This window comes from Drosophila tropicalis, unplaced genomic scaffold (assembly GCF_018151085.1).
Source record: "Drosophila tropicalis isolate 14030-0801.00 unplaced genomic scaffold, ASM1815108v1 contig_527, whole genome shotgun sequence".
Lineage (NCBI taxonomy): Eukaryota > Metazoa > Arthropoda > Insecta > Diptera > Drosophilidae > Drosophila > Drosophila tropicalis.
The window spans coordinates 108225-134675 of NW_027172999.1; the positions used below are offsets into that span (position 1 = coordinate 108225).

General features: G+C 46.7%; 1 protein-coding gene across 1 annotated transcript; it reads right to left on the bottom strand.

Moving 5' to 3' along the window:
• Nucleotides 1-20829: 20829 nt before the first annotated feature.
• On the bottom strand, nucleotides 20830-22382 carry LOC137574992 (uncharacterized). The gene is made up of 3 exons (XM_068287405.1): nucleotides 22336-22382; nucleotides 21496-21943; nucleotides 20830-21345 (listed from the first exon to the last, which is right to left on the bottom strand). The coding sequence occupies exons 1-3, from the start codon at nucleotides 22380-22382 to the stop codon at nucleotides 20830-20832; spliced, it is 1011 nt and encodes a 336-aa protein (XP_068143506.1).
• Nucleotides 22383-26451: the final 4069 nt, after the last annotated feature.

Below are 26451 nucleotides of genomic sequence, written 5' to 3' on the forward strand. Positions count from 1 at the left end.
CTCGCTGCCCAAAAGGTTAGGAAACAACAAAACGCACTCCAAAATTTGCGACGCAACTCGTGAAACAATTCTGACTGTCGCGACGTCACTGTCGTTTTGCTCTAACGGAACACGTAAAGCCACCAAAATGTGCGACTCGCGAAGCGGTCAGACCAAATAGATGATGAAATAGAGACGCTTGTCGCGAAGCAACTTTGTACCTTTGCGGCATCGCCGTCACTCTGACGAGACATGCAAGTCTGCAAAATCAACATCAACGCTCTCGTGGAAGACAGACTTGTTTTTTTAAGCTCCCGCGTTTAAACTGATTTTATAATTTTTTTATTTTGTTTTATCGGCATCGCGATCGAAAATTATAATTATAATATTAAATCTAACTTGCACCATATCACTCGTTTGACTTTTTGTGTGTTTGTGTTAATAATTTTTAACAACCTTAATTCTGTTAAAACCTTTGTTGGTTTTTTTTTTCTTTTCTTTCTCTCTTTCCCACCTTTTTTTCTTTCTTGTAAATCACAAGCAACGCTCATTTGTTGTTGTTTTGCAATTTCTGTGAGTTCTTGTTGCTGTGTTTTTGTTTTTGTGATTTCTAGCTCCCGCGCTCGCGCTCTTTAACCTTTTTCGTTTTCGTTTCACTCGTCGCCGTTATTTGCGCTCATACTGCAGTCTGTTGTGTGTCTGTAATTTAGACTCTATAGTGCTCTCTTTATCTTTTAACCCTTGTGCACCCTCAATATTTCGCTTTCTTATTATTTCTGGACCTCAGAGTGAGTTATATATTTTAATACCAATACATATCTCATTTTTATTTGTTTGGTTACTAATCATTTGGTCATCTAATTAACTCATAATGCCTGTCTGTTCGGTTAAAAATTGTTTGCAGCCCGCCCCACCCCTGAATAGTTTTATTTACTGTTGGTTGTGTAAAACTACAGTACATGTTAAGTGCGCCGGCTTTACATGCAGGGTAAAGGATCTTTTAGATCTAAAAAAGGGTCTCAAATGGGGACGTGAGTCATGCCGTATAGTGGAAGATGAAATGGAACTTTTCATGCGGCAAACAAAGGATAACCTGATGAGTCTGTCCGCCAGTTTTCTTAAACTCTCGCAACAGTTTAAAGCTGTCGAGTCACAGTTTAGTAGTTTAACGCTACTGACTGAGTCTCGAAAGCGTAAGAAGGCAGGAGAACAGAATTCTGATTTGTCCTTGTGTTTGCCGGTCTCCACATCGATATCGGTTCCGACCCCCTCTCAACCAATGCCAACTCTAATTCCGCAGACGATGTCTGTAGTCCGTTTTGTCTGGGCAAGAATCTACACCGATGGATTTTGCCGATAGGGATTCTAGTGATAGTAGTGCCGGAGTGCCACTTGTTGCAACTGATGCTACAATTAATGCGGTAGCTGATGCAATACCTGCAATGCCGAAACCATTGGTGGGAGTGCCACCTAAAAAACACATTTTTGTTTCGAGACTTCTCCCTGATGCTACATCGGATGATGTCATGGCCCACATTCGGGCTAAACTGAATGTCTCCAATATATCAATAGAAAAGTTCAAATTTTCATATTCTAGAGAAATTTCATCTTTTAAAATCAGTGTTCCAATTGAGTTCTTTGACTGTATCTGCAGTTCTAGCTTCTGGCCGAAAAGCTTAATTGTGAAGGAGTTTACATCCAGAAAAAGGAAGACACGGGGCCAAACAAGGATTCCCTCACCATCTATTCCTCTCTCTTCCTCATATATTCCCACTCCTTCCTTATCTATTCCTTCTTCTACTCTATCAAAAAACTAACAACTTCCTTCTCTGTCGGCTATCAGAATGTCAGAGGCCTTAATACTAAACTTACTAAACTCTTTGTAGATAGTCTGGCTTTTGATTTTGACCTAATTGCCTTTACTGAGACTTGGTTAAAACCTGACGTTTTTGACGCCACAGTTCTACCCTCTAAATTCAATATTTTTAGACGTGATCGTACTGATCGTAGGGTGGTGGAGTTTTTATTGCTGTAGATTCCGCCCTATCATCGGGTCTGATAACAATACCTGTCTCAAGTACTATCGAATTTATATGCGTTAAGGTATCTTTTACTCGTTTTTCCATTTTTGTTACCTGTTCTTACATTCCGCCCCAATCGGAATGGCCAACATATTTACTACACTTAGATTCTATTAAATTTATACTTGAACTACTTTCTGACAGAGACTTATTAATTGTCCTTGGGGACTTTAACCTGCCCACTATGACTTGGTCAACAGTTAATGGTAGCAAAACGTTGCTGCCCTCTGGGTGTCATGATTTTATTGATGGTCTGCTTGAGCTTTCGTTTGAATTTAGTTGGCTTTCCGGATGCTCTGCTTGCTTGGATTTCACAATATCTAAGCAATAGGAGGCAGATGGTTCTTTTTAGGTCCTCTCTTTCTAAGATCATTTGTGTTGAATCAGGAGTCCCACAGGGTAGTCACCTTGGCCCATTGCTATTCACCATTTTTATTGATGATCTCCCCACCGTTCTTTTAAATTTCAGAGTTCTTATGTATGCCGATGATGTAAAAATCGCTAATCGCATCGTAGACTCTCTCTCTTGTCATACCTTGCAAGCTGACTTGAATGCTTTTCAGGGGTGGTGTAGGACTAACTTGTTATCTCTAAACTGTTCTAAGTGCAAAGTTATGTCTTTTTATCGAGGTTCTCCCCAATTAACGAGTTACTTTTTAAATAATTTCCATTAGAAAAAATTAATAATACTTCATTGGTTGTAAAAGATTTAGGGATCTTAATCGACCACAAACTTAGTTTTAATCAGCATATATCGATTATCAAAACAAATTAGAATCTGTACAAAAACAGTTTTTACTCTTTGCCTTTCGTGATTTGCGCTCGGATCCAACTGTACAACTTCCATCTTTTTCTAGTCGACTTCAGTTAATTAACCTTCCTTCTTTAACTAATCGTAGAACAATGCTTGGTGTAACTTTCCTTTACAAACTTTTGAATGGTGAGATTGACTCTTCCGAGCTGTTGAGCCAAATTAACATTTCTGTTCCATCTAGAAGGACCCGCAATTTCACACCGCTTATACTTCCCACTTGTACAACTAACTTTTCTCTGCATGAACCTTTTCGTATACTATGTAGTGACAACAACAGACTTTGGCACGTTATCGGTTCCGAAACATCGCTTCCGGGTATAAAAACTGCGATCTTGTCCTTCCTCGCTCGTAATTAGTTGTAATCATCTTTATTTTAACCTATCCTGTTTTCTTTTTATATGTAACCTATTATCTCATTACATTTAATATTTTCTATTTATTTAGTTTAAATTATGTTTATATATTCACATATGCACATATCAACACTCGTTTGATTATATTTCTTTAACAGTTCATAATTCTATTTCCACCGCCGCCGTGTGAATACGCGTCAGAGACGCCTATTTACAATCAAATTGCTATTGGTTTGTTCTAATAGCAATAAATACTAAGTTGCAAGAACAAAGTGTGTAATTTTTTGGAAAAGACATGTCCACCAATTCGGGCCCAAGCTCTCTAGATCCCCACCAGCAACAGCTACAAGAACTAATTGTACAACAACAACGTGAGCGTCGACTCTCGGTACAACGCAACAACGCATACTTTTCGGTGGTGTCGCGGACTCCACTGAATGCTACCGTAAGCAATAACACCGAAAGGGCAAGCCACTCAGCAATCAACAGCAATTTACCGTGGAGAGAGCAGTGTGCTTCTCCATCTTCATCGATATCGCCGAAAATAACCAAACAAAACCAACGAGTAGCACTGCTAACCGGGAATCGTTTTAAAATTCTTGCCGATCAGCAATCATTCGTGGAGCCAACTGCAGCGGCCTGATTTCGAAGCTAGTAGAAACAGTAGGGGCAAGTAACTTTGTTGTAACCCCTCTCAATAGGGGTAACATAAAAAAATTAAATGTCAAACCCAAACTGAGGACAATATCCACATCATCGAAAATTACCTCCGTAATACTAGCATCAACTTCAATACCTACCAACTAAAAAGCAGCAAAGGGCTCCAGGTTGTATTAAAGGGGATCGAGGCATCGGGTCCAACTCAAGAAATAGCTGACGCATTGGCCAAAAATGGGTTTGCGGTTAAGTCTGTTGTCAATATCATCAACAGGAAAAGTCGCATAGCCGCTCTGTAAAATTGAGCTCCAACCAGAAGCAAAGCGGTCGAAGCCAAATGAAGTGCACCCAATCTACAAGCTTCAGAATCTTCGTAGAGGAGCCCCATATACCAACCACCGCAGTGTAAAAACTGCCAGGAATGCAACCACACCTCTAACAATTGCAATCTTAGGTCAGTGTGTGTTGGCTGCGGCGAACATCATAAAGATGGCATTTGCACCAAGGACAGAGGTTGTCCTGTCTTAAATCTTAAATCACACCTTAACGGGCGCAAACCCTCAGCTGGACCAAAAAAATATCGTCGATCGAGTTCTATGGGCAAAGGGGGGTATCTGCAAGCCGAAGAAGGGGGGGGAATTGAGTCTGGGGGAAGCCCTGTCTATGAGACGAATTATATATTGATGACGTAGAAGAACGAATTTAACTATTTTGGACTTGACTTAGTTAAAACGAGACAAACAAAAATTCAATATATTATTCAGATGGAATTAAATATCCATGCATAGGGAGAAGAGCAACAATTGCCCAAGAGTTGAGAGAACGAGCGAAATAGAAAGGGACATGGGAAAAAGCAGTGTCGCCTAGCAACCAGAGAGGACATGCGACCAGCCAAGAGAAATCAAGAATTGGAGAGAGAAGGATGAAAGCCCGCATAGCAACAGTGGCGCTATATGGGCAAAGCAGAGCAACAAGGACAAGAGTCAATGGGCGCACAGCAGTCAAGAAAGTGGATGCGGCTGCGCCAAGGACTATTACGTGATTGAAAGCGATGGGCCGATGGAAAGTTACCGGCTGTATAGCGGTATCACACCAAGTGAATCTAGGGGCCCCGGGATGCCTATATAAGGCGAGCAGCAAATCAGGAAATTATCAAGTCGTCGAGTCAAGATCAAGCTATCAAGTCATCGAGTCCTGATCAACAAGAAGTGAAGCAACAAATCTCTTTTGGCCTTACGAGTAACCTTAAGAATATTTGGCGCCTAGCGATCTACAAGTACGAGCAAGTCATCGAGTTATAAAGCCTTACGAGTAACCTTATAGACTCATTTTACAACCACAACTATAATTACAACAAGTACACAGCCAATACAAAACATCAATCCGAATCAGAGCAAAATCATATCTAAACATTTAACCAAAAATCTAAAGCAGCTATATGCATAAATTATTGTGTTGTAATTTATATAAACATTGAACAAAAAACCCAAAACATCGAAATAAACTCCAACATACGTATATATACATAAATTATTGTGTCGCGATTTCACTGGGGCACAAATTAAAATTTGTTGTGCCGAACCTCGCCCTAAAGATTGAAATTGTCCTGAAGGACGAAAAAGGATCGTTACAACAGGCGCCCAACGTGCTATACAGGTGAAAATTAAAACGAAATAAAAATAAAAGTGTATACTAAAATCAAAATGGGTAGAAATTTGATCTATCACATGAAGAAGGAGGATCTGCTACAGACAGGCCAAAGAATCGGAGTCAACATGAACGGCACGGTAGAGGACATGAGAAAACAACTAGTTGAATGGGTAAACAACAACGAGTCTGATCCAGAATGGAAAGAAGAGATATGCCGATTAGAAGACAAGTTCACAAAAATGTCCAAGCAAAAACCAGGAACAAGCGCAGCACAGACAGGCGAGAATGGTGAGAGCAAGGACGTCGAGGCGTTCCACAAAATAAACATGGCTACTCTGTCGATTCCCCCATTCGTACCACCAAGATGGGGAAGTGAAGGAGCACTGGACAAAACTGGAGAGAAGAGTAACCAAAGAAGACAAACAATTGAACCCACAAAAATGGCGCAAAACACAGCAAACAGGACCACCGAGTATGCCAAGGTGGCTGAACAAGTAAGAGAGTGGACGTTTAAGTTCGAAACTCGACCGAAACTCGAAACCGCTGGATTTTCTGGAACAAACAGAGTGGTCAGCGGACATGTACGGCATAGAACTGGAATTGCTAAAAGACAGAGCTCTAAAATGGTATGTGGCGAACAATAAACAATGGCCGTCATGGAAAGAATTTGCAGAATGCTTCAAGAGATGGCCGATCCGGTCAAGGCACGAAAACAAGGTAACAATGAATGATTTAAGGACTACATGGTAGAAATGCAGACAATGATGAGGCCTCTAAAAATCCCACAATTTGAGCAACTAGAAGTAATTCTGAAAAATTGCATACCAGACTTGAGAATATTTGTTCGGCCACACAACATCACAAATCTGGAGGCGCTGATGCAACTAGCGGAGGAACATGAAATGCTGGAACAGGACAGAGCCGAATTTCACCACAGAAACAACTCACGAAGAGATCACAACAGCCAAGTAATTCACAGGGGGATAAACAAATACGGACCCTAAGAGACACAATGAAGAAGATGTCAGGATACCAGTACGCAAAACCAGAATCGAGCACATAACAACATACGAGAAGGAAGAGTCATGAAAACCGAACCAAGCATGTGGAGGTGCGGTGAGGCAGGACACTGGGCCGGCGAATGCAACAATAACCAACTAATTTTCTGCTGGCAATGCGGTTAAATCGGAACAAGAAGGAAAAAATGCTTTTGGAGATCGGGAAACGGGCGTCGGTTCCAGCCTATGAGGTCAGAGCAGGAACCAAGCCAACCAGCAACTCAAAATTGATAGGACAGTTAATAGAGGAGGAGGACCAACTGTCAGCAATGATAGAAGTACCAGGAATAAAAATCAAGGCGACAATAGACTCTAGAGCCACAAGCAACTTCATGAGCCGACAGATGGCGGAGACTCTAAAAAACAAAGGAGGTCGAGAGACCACTAACAAGCAAGTGTATATGGCAGACGGGAAGATCAGAAGTATCAACGAGCAGTGGATAGGATACGTTCGATTCGGTGGAACAGATGCCTTAATCTTAGGATGGAATTTCCTAAGGCTGATGAACACCGAAATAGCATGCGGAGGCCACAGGATAAAAATTCCAACGGTAAAGAGGATGCAGGGCAGGATAACCGAACGCATATCAATCATGGTGACACAGAAAGAAGAGCAAGCTCAAATACACACGTTTCTAGAACACGAAATGATGAAGGATGCATATCCGATGCCACGTATCGACTATATACTAAATCAATTGCGTGAGGCAAGGTTCATTAGCAGCTTGGACTTAAAAGACGGGTATTGGCAGATACCACTGGAGGACAGAAGTAGACCAATGACAGCATTTACAGTCCCAGGGAAAGGTTTATTCCAGTGGAAGGTAATGCCATTCGGTCTACACTCAGCGTCAGCAACGTTTCAACGAGCACTAGACCAAGTGATTGGCCCAGAGATGATGCCAAACGCGTTTGCATACCAAGACGACATAGTAATCGTGAGCAAAACAATAAAAGAACACAAACAACACCTGCAAGAAGTATTCAGAAGACTAAAAGAAGCAAACCTAAGAATTAACTCAGAGAAGTGCCAGTTCTTCAGAAAGGAATTAAAGTTTCTGGGGCATGTAGTGACAGAAAAGGGTATAGCCACGGACCCGGACAAAGTTGCAGCAATAGCCCAGCTAAAACCGCCAACATGTGTGAAAGAACTACGGCAATATCTGGGTGTAGCGTCATGGTACAGAAGATTCGTACCGGGATTTGCAACTCTAACACACCCTCTAAAAAAAACAAGGTGGCACTGGAATGAAGACCATCAGGAAGCATTCAACGCAGTGAAAGAAAAGCTAACAAATGGACCAGTGTTAGCATGCCCGGATTTCACGAAACTCTTTGTACTACAGACAGACGCAAGCAACATGGGACTAGGAGCAATCCTCATACAGAACACCGAAGAAGGCGAGAGGGTCCTATCATATCTGTCTAGAGACTTAAAGTCGTCGGAAAAAAATTATTCGGCGACTGAAAAAGAATGTCTGGCGATAGTATGGGCCGTACGTAAACTGAGGCCATACTTGCAAGGGTACCAATTCAAAGTAGTGACCGATCACATGGCACTAAAATGGCTGAACAGCATAGATAGTCCCACAGGCAGAATAGCAAGATGGGCGTTGGAACTACAGCAGTACGATTTTAAAATGTCATATCGGAAAGGCAAGCTGAATATAGTAGCAGACGCCCTGTCGGGGCAACCAATGTAGAGATGCAACCGCATAACAGACAACGGCGCTAGACTACGACAAGCCAATAAGGAGTGTGAATGGATCCAGGATATGATGAAATCAAGCAACAGCCACAGAAATATCCAGACTATGTGATGGAAAACAGCCAACTATGCATGAAAATACCACACAGAGCAGGACAAGAGGAAGTAGTGGCATGGAAAATGTGTGTGCCAAAGAGTCTACGACAACAAATAATGGAGGAAACCCACACGTCAGCGACGGCCGGGCATACGGGCAGTCGGCGAACAATTGCTAGGACCGCCGCAAGATACTACTGGCCGGGAATGCAAAGAGACATCAGAATCTTCGTCGGGAAATGCATGACATGTCTACAATTCAAACCTAATCAACAACAAGCGGCAGGAAAATTGCTAACACAAGTACCGGAGGAACCATGGGCAACAATATGCGCGGACTTCGTTGGACCATTGCCCAGATCAAAACACGGAAATTCGATGATGCTGGTGATTATAGACCGTTTCTCGAAATGGACAGAAATCATACCCATGCGCAAGGCAACGGCGGAGAAGTTAGTAAAGGCATTCAGAGAACGGATTTTATCAAGATTCGGGACACCAAAAATAGTTATAACGGATAATGGAGTCCAATTAACGAGCAGGATCTTCAAGAAGATGCTAGAAGGATGGGGAAGTAGCCACCAATTAACAGCGCCATATACGCCTCAGGAAAACCCAACCGAACGAGTAAATAGAACTGTCAAAACAATGATTGCCCAATATGTAGGAGACAACCAACGGAATTGGGATTAGTGCTGGCCGGAAATTACATTGGCGATAAACACAAGCCAATCTCAAGCAACTGGATTCACGCCAGCATATGTGGTGCAAGCCCGAGAACCAAGGATGCCGGAAGCCATATATGACAGCGTCACAAATGGCACAGGAAAAGAGCAAGGAACAACAGAGGAAAAGGCCAACCAGATGAAGGAACTTTTCGAACTCATCAGAAGGAACATGGAAGATCAGGCACGTCATTATAATTTGAGACGGCGCGAATGGAGACCGGCGATTGGATCTACGGTATGAGCAAAGGAACATCACCTGTCAAACGCAGCAGAAGGCTTTGCTGCAAAATTAGCACCCGAATTTGGAGGACCATACACGGTACAAGGGTCCATATCTTCGGAAAAAGTAGACAAGCACACATTAGCCAGCTAAAACAACATCCAGAGGATGTGGATACAGAACAGCATACAACTTCACTAAGCAACAACACCAAATCAATGTAAAATAATAGCCAGCTAAAACAACAACCAGAGAATTGCATACAGAACAACATACAGCATCATTAAGCAACAACAACAGATCAACGTAAAATAATTTGAGCAGTTAACCAAAATGCAAAGCATACAACAGGTGTCCAACAACGAGAAATATATCCAAGCAAAAATAAATAAAAAAAAAAAAAAAACAATACTCGGTGAACAAAATCTGGGATGACGTAAAGAGAAATGAGGAAAAGTAACGGGACCAAGCCGATACCAACACAAATGAATTGCTAGGCGCACTGTGATGGTAGTAGTGAGAGAGACACCAATACAATAATCTCTTCATGAGTCAAAGGGGCAATGCATATAAAACAAGTGGAACCAGGATAACGGTACCGGAAATATGCACCAAAGCGAGGTCCCAAGCGACAGGAATGGCAAATGCAAAATCACTCTAGTAAGAACCATCGACGAGTACACACAACTTAAAAAAAAAAAAAAAAAAAAAAACATGAACAACTATAACATGCATGGCCAAGATGAAGGCGTAGATCGAGGTGTGGCACCACGTGCACGAGTGGCACGTGGTGGCCGGCACGGTGGCTACGGCTACGTGTCCGGGGAGGAGTCCGGTGACGAGAGGCCGGTTGTGCTGGACCCGGTCATCGTCATCTCCTCGGATGAGGACGAGGATGAGGACGAGTGGAGTGCAGTAGACAGCGGCTACAATAGCGAGGAGAGTGCCACTGACTCGGTGGTAGAAAACCGAGGCCAGTAGGCACTCGATTAGTAGACAGCGGCTACAATAGCGTAGACAGCGGCTACAATAGCGAGGAGAGTGCCACTGACTCGGTGGAAGAAAACCGAGGCCAGTAGGCACTCGACTAGCTTTTGTGGCGGGAGGTCGACGAGGTGATAGAACTGGCGGAAAACGAGGCACGAGATGGGTGGAGAGACGGTGCGATGCCGGAATTGAACTAGATGCTGGCGAGAGCGGTGGCGAATGATCTGGAGGTGCAGCGTCAGATCAGAGAGCTGGAAGAGCAGGAGCAGCAGAGAAACTGGGCGGCGTGGTGGCAGCAACAGATAGATGAGCAAATGAGACACGAATACGAATAAACGGAAAGAAACAAGGTCAAAAAATAAGATGCGGAACGCGCCCACGAAAAAAAAGGAAAAAAATCACTGAAAAAAAGATGCCCAAATCCGCCAAAAATACATAGAAAAGATTACTCAGCCAATATGAGAAAAGATGCCAAAAGGCCAACAAAAAGATTCGGCCTGAGTCTAAAGAAAACCAGAACCAATAAAAAAAAGGCGGGGCAATTCGCTTCAGAAGAAGGGGGAAGTGTGAGGAAACCATATTTGACAATAATGTTCCACACAACAACATGGAAATAACCAAAAAGAACGCGATATAAATCCAAGGATGCATGATGCCCGGCAACATGTTGTCAAAGATCATGTTTCGCAACATGTTGCTGCAATTAAAACACGCAACATTTCGTTACGACGCAACATGTTCGATGGGACCACATACGACCAACAGCAATTTCGTCACAGCGGGAAGATGCGTGGGAGGCAGAGAACAGAAAAATCAACGGCTGGAGAGCATACGCACAAGAGAGAGGGCTGCGATGCTTTTATCACAAGAGGGCATGGATCGATTAAGAGAGAGTATGTATGAACATTTGAGAATTCAGCAATACAGGCGCAGCACACCGACACTATGCGAGTGCCGATTGAGAGCGGGTACCGGTAGATGGAGCGCGCTCTATGAGGCTGAACAAGCAGAGAGACACAAAAGGCCAAAGTGAGGGCGGAGCATGTCCAACGGCGGGTAGAGGGGGGCTGTATGCATATCAAGTAAAGCCAATATCGTCGATCAAGTTCGATGGGCAAAGGGGGGTATGTGCAAGCCGAAGAAAGGGGGAATTCGGTATTGGGGAAGCCCTGTCTACGAGGCGAATAACGCATTGATGACGTAGACAAATGATTTTAGTTAATGTTGAAATAAATTAACTAAGACCAAATAAACGAATATCAATATGTTGTTCACATAAAGTAAATGGCCATATAGAAAAATAACCATACCCAAAAATTGAGAGAACGAGCTCACAAAGAGAAGGACGTCGGAGAAAACAGCGAGAAAAAATTGAGAGAACGAGCTCACAAGGAGAAGGACGTCGGAGAAAACAGCGTCGCCAGCAACGAGAGAGGACATGCGACCAGAGTAATTAACTAGAAGAGGATGGAAGCCCGCATAGCAACAGAGGCGCTATTTGGGCAAAGCGGAGGAACAAGGACAGGAATTAATTGGGCGCACAGTAGCCAGAAAGTGGATGCGGCTGCACAAAGGACTTGTACAGGACTTTCACCACGCATAGCAACAGCGTGGATGAAAGCGATGGGCCGATGGAAATTCACCGGCTGCATAGCGGTATCACACCAAGTGATTCTGGAGGCCCAGGAGGCCTATATAAGGCGAGCAGCAAGTCAGGACATTTATCAAGTCGTCGTGTCAAGATCAAGCAATCAAGTCATCGAGTCCTAATCAACAATAAGCGAAGCAACAAATCTCTTTTGGCCTTACGAGTAACCTTAAGAATATTTGGCGCCTAGCGATCTACAAGTGCGAGCAAGTCATCGAGTTATAAGGCCTTACGAGTAACCTTATAGACTCATTTAACAACCACAACTATAATTACAACAAGTACACAGCCAATACAAAACATCAATCCGAATCAGAGCAAAATCATATCTAAACATTTAACCAAAAGTCTAAAGCAGCTATATGCAAAAATTATTGTAGTGTAATTTATATAAACATTTAACAAAAAACCCAAAACATCGAAACAAACTCCAACATACGTATATATACACATAAATTATTTTGTCGTGATTTCACTGGGGCACAAATTAAAATTTGTTGTGCCGAACCTCGCCCTAAAGATTGAAATTATCCTGAAGGACAAAAAAGGAACGTTACAGTATGTGTCTATATATGTATGTATTTTTTTTTTTTTAATTCATTTATTAAGTGATAGAAATATATACAAAGAAGGAAAGGAAATTTGGAAAAAAGTTTGCGAGGGGAAGTAGCTTGTGTGGTACTGCCAGCGAGGGTATTGCTTCACACAGGCGTGCTTCCACCCGCTTCCTGCTCTCAGGTCATTCGACTCGACTCAGCTGCTCCACTCTGCGGAGCTCAGTCATGGCGATAGCCGCGAACTCGTTGAATGCCTCCCAGTTTTCCCTGCGACGAATCATCATTGGGACCAAGTTGGATACCGTGATTTGCTCCCCGAGTTCCGCCTCGAGGTGTTCTCTCTCGGTTTCGAAGCGTCCGCACTTGAAGAGGACATGTTCGGCCGTCTCGTCTTCTCCATTGGCGCACCATGCGCACTCTGGGCTTGATGCGTGTCTAAACCGGTGTAGGTAGCCACGGAAGCACCCGTGACCGCTCAGAAGTTGCGTCGAGAAGAAGTTGACTTCTCCATGGGCCCTGGCCAACCAGTCTTTTAGGCTTGGGATTAGCCGATGGGTCCATCTGCCTTTTTGCGACATATCCCATAGCGATTGCCACCTTGCTATACTTATTTCGCGCGCCTGGACCCGTAGCAATTCTTTTTCGGTTGGCACTAAGTTTGGCTCTTTTAGTGCCCAAAAGAGTCTTTTGGATTCATCGGCCAGGATTCCGACTGGGATTGCGCTTGCTAGTACCATGGCTGCGATACCTGAAATCGTACGAAATCCGCAGCAGACCCTTAGTGCGCTGATTCTAAATATTGAGTCCAATTCTCTGGCGTACGATTTTGTGGACATTGCTTCTGCCCAAACGGGCGCGCCGTAAAGCATGGTTGCCTTGATTACGCCATGCCACAGCGTTTTTCGGCTCTGGCTTGGTCCTCTTGTGTTGGGCATCAAGCGTGATAAGGCAGAGCAAGTTATTCTGGCCTTTTTGGCCATTGCCGAGAGGTGATCTTTGAAGTTGAGCCTTGTATCGATGAGTACTCCAAGGTACTTTATTGCCTTTTTTGTTTTAATCTGCGTGCCGCCGACCTGTATACTTGCTGTCTCCACCTTTTTTCCTACTGCTTACAAGAACAGCTTCTGTTTTATTTTCGGCCAGAAGAAGGCCCGTTGTAGCCAGCCATTGTTGCACTCGAGCGATCCCGTTCGAGCACATTGTCTCTACTTCGCTCAGATTTTTTGCCACGCTTACTACGGCTACGTCATCAGCAAAGCCTACAATCTCGACCCCAGCAGGCAATTCCAAATTTAGGACGCCGTTATACATAGCATTCCAAAGCAGGGGTCCCAGAACCGAACCCTGTGGGACACCTCCAGTGATGTTGTATATTTTCTCTCCTTCAAGTGTGTCTGCGTGTAGACTTCTATTGGAAAAGTAACTACTTATTACCTTCCATAGATAGTGTGGTATGCCGAAATTTCGCAGGGCATCTAGAATGCAAGGCCACCTTGCCGAATTAAATGCATTTTTCACATCTAAAGTGGCTATAATGCAATACTTCTTGGCACCTCCTTTCCATCGATCACCGGCTATTGCATTGCGTGCTATGCTCACCACTTTTTGGATAGCGTCGATAGTAGATCGCCCCTTTCGGAAGCCAAATTGGTTATCCGACAGTGCGTTGGCAGAATGTAGTGCCTCATCTAGTCTATCCGCTAGGATTCTTTCAAGCACTTTGCCTGTCGTGTCCAGAAGGCATATGGGTCTGTATGCTGTGGCTTCGCCGGCTTGCTTTCTTGGCTTTGGTAGCAGCACAAGCTTTTGTCTCTTGTACAGATCTGGGAAGACTCCGTCATTAATGCATTTGTTGAATACAGACGCGAATATATCCGGATGCTGGTACGCCGCAATTTTTAGAGCTTCGTTGGGGATGCAATCGAGGCCCGGGGACGACCTGACTCTGGTTCGCGCAACAGCTGCCATTAACTCCCGTACACTTATTGGAGGTATAGTTTCCACATCCATTGGTGCTGCGGGACTATTGATGGGTGGCTGGGGTGGGAAAAGTTCTCCTACTATGCGGTCCATGTCATCAACAGAGTGGGGCTCTGTCCTTTGGTTGGTTTTTAGCCTCTTCATCACGATTTTGTACGGTCTGCCCCATACATCGTTTTCCGCTTCTACAAGAAGGTCATTGAAGCATCTCCTTTTGCTGCGGCGAATTGCCAGTTTGAGGTCCCTGCGCTTCTGCTCGAATTCTATGCGGAGAGTTTCGCAATCATCGCTAACTCGATTCCGTTGGTGTCTCCTTCTGGCTATATGACATTCCTTGCGAAGGTTGGCGATCTCATCATTCCACCAGTATGTCGGTATGTGTTCCCTTGGGCAGGTATTTTTACGCGGCATGCTGGACTCGCATGCGTTACGCAGCCATTCGAATAGTCCTCTTGCCGATGTGGCGGTGTTGACATTCTGAACTAGTGTGCTGGTGAAGTTTTGCATGTCCATGCGTTTTGTGTTGTACCGCTGGGGTCTCGCTGTTGGTCTGTCGTATCTACGCCGGCCCTCGATAGTGCATAGGATTGCCTTGTGATCACTGGCCATGTAGGCATCGCTCACTTCCCACCGTGCGTAAGGGCAAAGTGCATTGCTTACAAAAGTAAGGTCAATCGTCGAGCCGATATTGCCCCCTTGGAATGTGTATTCCTCGCCTGTGTTTAGAAGTGCCAGATCAAGTGTGGCAAAAGCTTCTAGTAGAGTTTGACCTCTTGCATTGGTTGATGCACTACCCCATTCTGATGCCCAGGCCTTAAAATCTCCGGCAACAATTGCCGGCCTGTGGCTGCGAATCTGGTCTGCCAATTCGTCTATCACGGCGCTAAACTCTCCGAGGCTATAAGAGGGAGGGAGGTAGCAGCTGAAGATCCAGTAATTGGATACTTTGGCTATCACAAAACCATTGAAAGACTCTGGAGATTGTACTTGTGCCGGTGTAGGCCCGCACGACCAAATCGCAGACTTTCCAGAGTTGTTTTGGACCCATTGGGAAGACGATAAGTTTCTATAAGGCTCGCTTATAATGGCAATGTCTGTGCGTAGGTCTCTGAAGGTTTGGACTAGTAAGTCCTGCGCCGCCTCGCAGTGATTGAGGTTTATTTGGATTAATCTAATCATGGCGAGACGAAATCCCTCCTCTTGGGCCATGAACACATTTCTGGCTGCCTGCTATGTGGCCGATGTTCTGCTCGCCGCTGGCGATACATAGACAGCATGAGGGGCTGTTGACGCACTCACTTATTTTGTGCCCGCTTTTGCCGCACTTTAGACAGAGTCCCGTTCTGTCGATTTTGCTGGAGCATTTCGACGCAATATGGCCGTACTCTAGGCATCTGAGGCATCTTTTTGGAGCGTTATTGATGCTAATTGGGCAAACGTTCCAGCGAACTTTAATTTTGCTGACTTTGAGCATTTCCTTGGCTGTCAATGCTGGGACGCTCACTGTGGCCCGCTGGTAGCCTGAGTACATTGGGCGGAGGCTTTTTATTGACTGAGGTTGTATTTGAATCTGGCGTTCTGCCCAAAATGCCGATATAATGTCGTCTCTGGTTACCTCCTCGTCGAGATCCTTGATATCGAGTCTGATCTCCTCAGTTAGGGGTTTGGCCTCAAACTGGCTTCCAAGCGCCGCGCCGATGTCTACGCTCATTTGCTGGAGATTGTTACCCATGGGTTTTTCTATCTCAAGCAAGAGATCGCCTTTTGCGGTGCGTCGTACCTTTTTACGTTCGCTCCGATAGCCTTTAGATTCTCATCCTCGCTACGAGTGACAATTTTTAGCATTTCGCTGTACGTTAGGCTGCCCTTGTTTGCTATTAGAATAGCGTCTGACCTGTGTCTTGGTAGTTTTTGCCTTGGCGCGGGCGTCCGTTTGGCCCTTCTGACCGTGACTTGCTGCCAGTCTGCACTGTTATCCTCTGGCTTGTTGGAATCGGCATGTTGGGAGCTGGCTACCCGCTCTTCATGAAACTGAGGGGCTCCTCGCTTTTTCTTTGGCGGCGTCTTTCGTTGCGTTGCCGCGTCCTCTCGTGGGCGTTTTGGTGTGTCTCTGCGCTCTGGCTCTGCTGTTTGCTTGCCCAGGAGTATTGCCGCTGGAGAGGTTTGCGTATTCCTTTCCTGAACATCCCTGGGTTTTTGGAACATACCCGCCAACGCTTTCTGGCAGAGCAACTCTTGGAGTTCTTTCAGCCTTACTATGGCTTGTTTTGTGCTCATATTGATATGTCGCACTGGCTTTTTGTTGTCGTCCCGCTTGTTAAACAAGTGATCTAACTGCCATACTAACACGCCAAGTTCGTCCAGCTCAGCTATGCGAGAGATCACTGGGGGACTGGGAGCTAAAGACGTTACGTCTGGGCTGTTAAGCACTGCTTGTGCACACGCTAAGGGTGTTTTGGCTGCGTTGCCATGTACTGGAGGAGGAGATATTCCGATCAACGGACGTCGGCCAAATACGGCTTCCTCGCTCATGTTGCCCAATGGATCACTCTCTGGCTGGGAATGGTGATCCAACGATGCCACAAATTTATCCATTGGTTCAAGAAACCCAGTTCGGAGGCAGTATCCAAACACAAAATTGCGGTAATGGTTACAATTTTGAATTTGAATTCAAATCCGGGCGGTTAATCAGAGGCGCCACCTGCCGATTTTATGGCTAGGGGCTCCCCTTGTCTTTCTTCGTTATTCAACACTGGGGCGATCAGATGTTTGTGCCGGTGTGAAGAAGAGGAAGAAATTGTGCAACAACAATGAAAATTCGCAGAAAACTGGAAAACTGGATAAAAATTCTCACCCACACCACGAAAAAACGGGGCCAATACTGAGAGGCGGGAAAAGTAAATGGAGAGGTGACTGGCTCCTCCCCTCGCCCCCGTCCGCCACAGTGGGCCAACCGGCTGGGTTATAAACTGGAGTAGGATCGGCAGTGGTTGCGGCCGACGAATCCCAGAAGCGTGGTATGTAACCAAGTTTGCAGAGGTCCTCCTTGACTAAAATTTTTTGATCTACAGGCCTTTTGTATGCCCGAATTTGGAGTTAACAACGGAGCACCCGCGGACAAAGATACGTTCTCCTCTGAGTGTGTCAGTGTGTGACTATATATGTATGTATGGATATATGTATGTGTGTAAATATGTATGTACGTATGTGTTATTTGTTGCCCTTTTTGATGTGTTGTTCATGGTTTGTGTAGTTGAAGGTGAATTCGTTGGTGTGGTGACCGGGTAGGTAACTCGCGCTCGGCGGAGAGAAGTTCGTCATTGATAAGGCGGATCGTGGAAGGCGTCGAAATCCTTTTGGTGGCGAAGCGTTGGATATACGCGGTGACTCGTAATGCCCTATCGTAGTCCGAGAAACGTTCGCTAACATCATCGAGTAGGGTGGTCGCGGTGGTGTGGCACTGGACTCGTTGCTCCAGCTGGGTGTCTGGGAGTTCATTATTGAGAGTTGGCCAATACTCGGGGTCCCGCTGGAGCCAGTCCGTCCCATGCCACCAGAGGCTGCTGGCCGATAACTCGGCCGCGGAGACTCCACGGCTTGCCAGATCAGCGGGGTTGTCCACGGAGCGCAAATATGACCAGCTTTGGCCACTGGTGCTTTTGGAGATGCTGGATACCCGATTGGCCACGAAGGTGGACCAACTACACTTATTGAGCCAAGCCAACACGATGCTAGAGTCGGTGCAAAACTGGGAGGTTGCAGGTGGGATTGGGAGTTCAGGAACGATCGACGCCCAGAGATCGGCTAGCAAAACCGCTCCGCACAACTCCAGCCGAGGCAGCGAGACTGTTTTGACTGGAGCCACACGGGTCTTCGCCGTTAATAAATGGACTCTAACTTGATCGCCGTACCGAACCCGCACATATAGGGCTGCTCCATACGATTTTTGTGACGCGTCACAGAAGCCATGAAGCTCCCACGAGAGCTTATTGCTGGTGTTTAGCCAACGGGGGATGCGGAGTTGACTGAGGCCTGGGTAATCCTGCAGAAATTCGTGCCATTGCTGCAGCAGGAGAGGCGGCAGAACATCATCCCAGCCCAGTTTGGTTAGCCAGATTTGCTGCATGAATATCTTCGCTCGGATAACAAATGGGGCTAGCCAGCCAGCGGGGTCGAAGATTTTAGCGATATGGGACAGAACCTGCCTCTTGGAGATCGACTCCTTCAATGGTGGGTTCGATACGGTGAAGAAGAAGACGTCCTCGGCGGCTTGCCAGCGGATGCCCAAGGTTTTTGCAGTGCTCGCGTCTTCTAGCTCGAGAAAGTCCCCTCGCAGCAGGTGCTCTCTCGGAATAGCTTGAAGTACTTCCTTCTTGTTGGAAGTCCACTTCCGAAGCGGGAGGCCCGCAGATTGGAGGGCAGCTTGAAGCTCTCGTATGGCGAGACGGGCGTCGGCTTCAGTGTGAGCGCCGGCAAGGACATCATCAACATACATGTAGTTCCGAAGGATTTCGCTTGCACGTCTTGTGCCAGTTGTAAAAGGACTCGGATCGCCAAGAATGGCGCGAAGTTAACCCCAAACGTGACAGTTTGTAGCTCATAATCCTGAATATTGCCGCAGCGATCTCGGAGAGGATCCGCTGAAAGGGGGGTATGCCTGGGGTCGACTCGGATTTGTCGATACATCTGCGTTATGTCAGCGTTGTAAACGAATTGAAAGAACCGCCATTTCAGTACCTGAAGCGTGAGATCGGCCTGAAGAGTAGGCCCGGTGTGCAAGACATCGTTAAGGCTGACGCTTCGCGTGGAGGGGCTCGACGCGTTAAATACCACGCGTACCTTTGTAGTGGTGCTATCGGGCTTAAACACCGCGTGACGGGGGAGATAAAAGTTTTTTCCATCTTGAGGCGGCGTCACCCGAATCATATGACCCAATCATATGGCGCAGCACACCGACACTATGCTTGTGCCGATTGAGAGCGGGTACCGGTAGATGGTGCGCGCTCTATGAGGCTGAACAAGCAGAGAGACACAAAAGTCCAAAGTGAGGGCGGAGCATGTCCAACGGCGGGTAGTGGGGGCTGTGTGCATATCAAGTAAAGCCAATATCGTCGATCAAGTTCGATGGGCAAAGGGGGGTATGTGCAAGCCGAAGAAAGGGGGAATTGGGTATTGGGGAAGCCCTGACAACGAGGCGAATAACGTATTGATGACGTAGACAAATGATTTTAGTTAATGTTGAAATAAATTAACTAAGACCAAATAAACGAATATCAATATGTTGTTCACATAAAGTAAATGGCCATATAGAAAAATAACCATACCCAAAAATTGAGAGAACGAGCTCACAAAGAGAAGGACGTCGGAGAAAACAGCGAGAAAAAATTGAGATAACGAGCTCACAAGGAGAAGGACGTCCGGGGAAAACAGCGTCGCCTAGCAACGAGAGAGGACATGCGACCAGAGTAATAAACTAGAAAAGGATGGAAGCCCGCATAGCAACATAGGCGCTATTTGGGCAAAGCGGAGGAACAAGGACAGGAATTGATTGGGCGCACAGCAGCCAGAAAGTGGATGCGGCTGCGCAAAGGACTTGTACAGGACTTTCACCACGCATAGCAACAGCGTGGATGAAAGCGATGGGCCGATGGAAATTCACCGGCTGCATAGCGGTATCACACCAAGTGATTCTGGAGGCCCAGGAGGCCTATATAAGGCGAGCAGCAAGTCAGGACATTTATCAAGTCGTCGTGTCAAGATCAAGCAATCAAGTCATCGAGTCCTAATCAACAACAAGCGAAGCAACAAATCTTTTTTGGCCTTACGAGTAACCTTAAGAATATTTGGCGCCTAGCGATCTACAAGTGCGAGCAAGTCATCGAGTTATAAGGCCTTACGAGTAACCTTATAGACTCATTTAACAACCACAACTATAATTACAACAAGTACACAGCCAATACAAAACATCAATCCGAATCAGAGCAAAATCATATCTAAACATTTAACCAAAAGTCTAAAGCAGCTATATGCAAAAATTATTGTAGTGTAATTTATATAAACATTTAACAAAAAACCCAAAACATCGAAACAAACTCCAACATACGTATATATACACATAAATTATTTTGTCGTGATTTCACTGGGGCACAAATTAAAATTTGTTGTGCCGAACCTCGCCCTAAAGATTGAAATTATCCTGAAGGACAAAAAAGGAACGTTACAGTATGTGTCTATATATGTATGTATGGATATATGTATGTGTGTAAATATGTATGTACGTATGTGTTGTTTGTTGCCCTTTTTGATGTGTTGTTCATGGTTTGTGTAGTTGAAGGTGAATTCGTTGGTGTGGTGACCGGGTAGGTAACTCGCGCTCGGTGGAGAGAAGTTCGTCATTGATAAGGCGGACCGTGGAAGGCGTCGAAATCCTTTTGGTGGCGAAGCGTTGGATATACGCGGTGACTCGTAATGCCCTATCGTAGTCCGAGAAACGTTCGCTAACATCATCGAGTAGGGTGGTCGCGGTGGTGTGGCACTGGACTCGTTGCTCCAGCTGGGTGTCTGGGAGTTCATTATTGAGAGTTGGCCAATACTCGGGGTCCCGCTGGAGCCAGTCCGTCCCATGCCACCAGAGGCTGCTGGCCGATAACTCGGCCGCGGAGACTCCACGGCTTGCCAGATCAGCGGGGTTGTCCACGGAGCGCAAATATGACCAGCTTTGGCCACTGGTGCTTTTGGAGATGCTGGATACCCGATTGGCCACGAAGGTGGACCAACTACACGGGGGCATATTGAGCCAAGCCAACACGATGCTAGAGTCGGTCCAAAACTGGGAGGTTGCAGGTGGGATTGGGAGTTCAGGAACGATCGACGCCCAGAGATCGGCTATCAAAACCGCTCCGCACAACTCCAGCCGAGGCAGCGAGACTGTTTTGACTGGAGCCACACGGGTCTTCGCCGTTAATAAATGGACTCTTACTTGATCGCCGTACAGAACGCGCACATATAGGGCTGCTCCATACGATTTTTGTGACGCGTCACAGAAGCCATGAAGCTCCCACGAGAGCTTATTGCTGGTGTTTAGCCAACGGGGGATGCGGAGTTGACTGAGGCCTGGGTAATCCTGAAGAAATTCGTGCCATTGCTGCAGCAGGAGAGGCGGCAGAACATCATCCCAGCCCAGTTTGGTTAGCCAGATTTGCTGCATGAATATCTTCGCTCGGATAACAAATGGGGCTAGCCAGCCAGCGGGGTCGAAGATTTTAGAGAAATGGGACAGAACCTGCCTCTTGGAGATCGACTCCTTCAATGGTGGGTCCGATACGGTGAAGAAGAAGACGTCCTCGGCGGCTTGCCAGCGGATGCCCAAGGTTTTTGCAGTGCTCGCGTCTTCTAGCTCGAGAAAGTCCCCTCGCAGCAGGTGCTCTCTCGGAATAGCTTGAAGTACTTCCTTCTTGTTGGAAGTCCACTTCCGAAGCGGGAGGCCCGCAGATTGGAGGGCAGCTTGAAGCTCTCGTATGTCGAGACGGGCGTCGGCTTCAGTGTGAGCGCCGGCAAGGACATCATCAACATACATGTAGTTCCGAAGGATTTCGCTTGCACGTCTTGTGCCAGTTGTAAAAGGACTCGGATCGCCAAGAATGGCGCGCAGTTAACCCCAAACGTGACAGTTTGTAGCTCATAATCCTGAATATTGCCGCAGCGATCTCGGTAGAGGATCCGCTGAAAGGGGGGTATGCCTGGGGTCGACTCGGATTTGTCGATACATCTGCGTTATGTCAGCGTTGAAAACGAATTGAAAGAACCGCCATTTCAGTACCTGAAGCGTGAGATCGGCCTGAAGAGTAGACCCGGTGTGCAAGACATCGTTAAGGCTGACGCTTCGTGTGGAGGGGCTCGACGCGTTAAATACCACGCGTACCTTTGTGGTGGTGCTATCGGGCTTAAACACCGCCTGATGGGGGAGATAAAAGTTTTTTCCATCTTGAGGCGGCGTCACCCGAATCATATGACCCAATTCCTCGTACTCTTGAATAATGGCATCGTACTGCGATTTTAGGACGGGATCCCTGAGAAGGCGTGCTTCATTCCGCAGGAATTGAGCCAGCGCGATCGGTCTTGAGTGGCCCAAGTCGACGCTATTCGGACCTTTGGCACAACATATCGGCCGCCTTCCCTCTTTGGGTGGTCTCCTGGAAGTTCCGCTCGCAGAATACGTCATCCTCCTTTTCCGGCTTTGCGGAAAGATCTTCCACCTCCCAAAACTTGGTGAGGAGTACCTCAAGTTTTGCTTCTAGACTAACTCGCGTCTGGGCAGCGAAAACTAATTGAGACACCGGAGGTTCAGGCATGATAGCCCCACACAGAACCCATCCAAAGATGGTTTCTAGCCCGACGAACTCACCATTGTCCTTTTTGATCCGCTCTCCGAGAATGTGGGGCAATAGGTCTACACCGATAATCATATCAATAGGCGCGGGCTTGTTGTAGTACGGATCAGCCAGGGGTCGATCGAGGCACTGCGTCGGAACCGCGTTAAGGAATGGAGCCGTTGGAATGGCCCCTGACAATTTGGATACGACCAGGGCGGAGACTTCAATCTTATTCAGTCTGTCACACGGAGGAGACAGCATCAGCACACCTTGTCCATCACTCTGGCCTATGCCAGTAACCGCGGCGTCTACTGGGTAAAAGGGGGGCTGGACCATGTTGAAGACATGCTCGGAGAGAAAAGTTGAATCGGCCCCAGACTCGATCAACGCACGAATATGGTGATCCACACCACGATGGTGCAGAGTGACAATCGCAGTGCCTAAGAGGCCTCTGCCTAGGGTAGATGCAAAATAACTTTGAGCATTTGTGAGCTGAATGCTCGGGGACGGACGCTCTGTGGCGCTGGATGGTGGGACTTGCGCAGCGAACGGCGAGGACACGGACACATCACAAGGATGCAACAGAGTATGATGACGTTCCTTGCAGGTATGGCAATTATGCGCGCTGGAGCAGCCCTTCACTTGATGTCCGCGGGCAAAACAGTTCCGACAGAGTCCCTTCTGTGTAATGGTTTCCAAACGCCTCTGAACAGGCATATCAAGAAAACAAGGGCAGAGCCGTATTGGGTGATTCTCACGATGGCACAGCTTGCAAGACGCCGGTTTCAGCTGAGATTTCGCGGGAACACTTGGACCTTCATCGTTGCAGAGGATTCGCGGGGGCCAATGGGGATGGCTTGGACACTTGGGGCCGACTTATGTTCTTCGGTGGCATCCAGGACACGATACCGATCGGTAAGAAATTGGTTCAAATCGTATCAAGTTGAGACGACAGTCTTATTTGGCACTGATTGTTCCCACAGGAGGATTGTGGCCTTCGGCAACTTGCTAGTGCAGATGGCGATAAGTAAGACATCCCAATTCTCAGTACTAACACCCGAACGCTCAAGTGAGGTAAGACACCCTTGAAACGCGGTCTGCAGCTCTCGCAAGGATTGCCCGACTCTTGTGCCACAGCGGGAATCTGAAGGAGGTGTCTGGCTTGAGTCATGACAAGCAGACGGCTATTTTCGTACCGTGCGGTGAGGTTCTCCCACGCGGCCTGGAAACCCTCATTCGTCAGGGGGGACTTAGCCACGATGGTTCTCGCTTCCCCTCGCGTCTTGGCGTTTAAGTGATAGAGCTTCTCCACTCGCGGAATGTGGGCCATGCTAGGCTGTCGCCATCAAATGTCTCCACCTCACTCGGAGGAACTCTATGCCCCGGTGGCCCCGACGGAGCGGTTGGCTGACGCATAAGACTCGTCATCTGTCCCGAGAGCTTTAATGGAAAATAAGGGCACTTCAGAAGTTAGAGCTTCACTCTCTCGAGCTTCAAACAGAGTCAATGCGTCGCACGCTAGAACGAAATCGGAGAGGGACATTCTGGAGTGTTCTCTACGCTGTTGTGATACGGATCGGGTGACGGGAGCGTCAGAACAGTGCGTCACGATAACGTGCGGGATCTGGGTCTGGGTTGAAAGCTTGGAACGACCTTTGTGTTCACTTGAGTCTTTAACCGAGAATCTGCGACCCTTAGGTAGGCTGGACGAAGACGGACGGGACCTTGGGGATTCGCTGCGGCTGCGAACAGACGAGAACTTGCGCGAAATATCCGTACTCTTTACGGTCACCGGAGTTTTCGGAGGCCGCACCTTCTCCGGAGTTGCAGAGGGAGACGAAAGACTGTTAGACTTCGGCGTAGTCTTGGACGGCTCCGTGGACATACTCAGGGGACGACCTTACCGACGAACACCGAGTTTGTGCGCTTTTTAGACTTGGAAGAACAACAAAAAAATGAGAAGTGGACTGTATGAGGACGCAAGAAGTTTCTCACTGTGCACCGCAGGATTGCGGGAGAATTCTCTCGCGTGTGGCGCGGAAACGGAGCCCTTTTAATGGGGATAGATGCGGAACAATATACGAACGCACGAATGCGGACCGAAATTACACGTAGACGAAGCGAAATGATTACAAAACAAGTTAATATGGATTCGTAAGTAACGATGGGAGTACGTATAAAACAAAACACGGATGAAATATATAAATAAAGATGTTTAGGACAAAAAGAAAATACGTTTTTATATAAATTTGGATCTGGATATATGGATATATCAGTGCATATGGATATATACATACAGGCGTAAGTACACAGGTAAGTATATGTATGTATGTGTGCACGCGCGTTGTTCACAAAAACGTAAGTAATTTGTTATTTAGCTAACTCGATCGGATGATAGGAAATTCAATGCCCTTGTTGGGTTCCTTTCCTCTCCCCTTTTTTTTTGTTAAATAAATATGCGACACCGAAATGGATTATGTGTTGTGGATATGTTTTTTTTTTTTTTTTTTTTTATTTAATTATATATTTAATTAACATATAAAGAAAAGAGTATAATAACAATAAATTATAGCGTCACCAAACAAAGAACAGTACAATATACTCGTGAGGTTAGAGGGGGAGGTGGATACAAATACAGGGTCAAGCGGGACTACTTTTAGGTACTGCTTCACAGGGCCCTGGGCGATCATTCCTCGTGCCTCTGACGTTCGAGCCTTCTGAGCTCCTTCATCACCACCGACGCGAAAGTGCTGGCGGCATCCCAGGCTCGGGGATCAGCGACCATTAGCCTGGTCATTGCACACTCCAGGGAAAATCTTGCCGCTTCGAACCTGGGGCAATGCAGCAAAATATGCTCGGCGTCTTCGGGTATTCCACTGCCGCACCAGGTGCATTCGTCCGGAGTTTCGTGGCCGAACCTCCTCAGATATGTCCTGAAGCAGCCGTGACCACTTAGCAGTTGGGTCAGGTAATGGTTTACCTCGCCGTGCTTACGCAGAATCCACGCGCTGATATCAGGGATGAGCTTGTGCGTCCACCTTCCCTTGGTCGAGGTGTCCCAACGCTCTTGCCACCTCCGCATGCTTTGTTGCCTCGCTAGGCTGCGCGTTGCTCCCGGCCCATCTGAGCTACCTCCTCGTCTGGCCTTGGCGACTGCCTCTATAATCGCTGCCTGTTCGTCGATCGGCATTATTCCTGCGATGACGAGCGCCGCTTCATCCGAGATTGTGCGGAATGCACTGCAGACTCTTATAGCGCTTAGTCGGTGGGTTGCTTCGAGACCTCGTCGGTAGCTTCTCACCTTCATACCGTCGATCCACGCTGGTGCTGCGTATAGGGCCGTAGATGTGGTGACGGTAGAGAGCAGTAGCCGTCGTCCCTGCCTCGGGCCGCGCGTGTTCAAGAGGATGCGCGATAGAGCGTGGGCAGATTTGGCTGCTTTTTCTCCAGCATGTTGAAGATGCTCCCTAAAACTGAGCCTAGTGTCCAGTAGAACGCCGAGATATTTAATGGCCCTCTTGGATTGTATCACAGCGCTGCCCACCTATACATTCGCCGTTTCC

Bases quoted from the DNA above. Each gene is read 5' to 3' on its own strand.
- LOC137574992 (XM_068287405.1), bottom strand. From the start codon at position 22,382: ATGTCTTGCACACCGGGTCTACTCTTCAGGCCGATCTCACGCTTCAG. The intron at 21,944-22,335 runs GTACTGAAATGG...AGCTATTCCGAG, and splicing joins AGGCCGATCTCACGCTTCAG to AGAGCACCTGCTGCGAGGGG. The intron at 21,346-21,495 runs GTAAGAGTCCAT...GCAACCTCCCAG, and splicing joins GCGTTCTGTACGGCGATCAA to TTTTGGACCGACTCTAGCAT.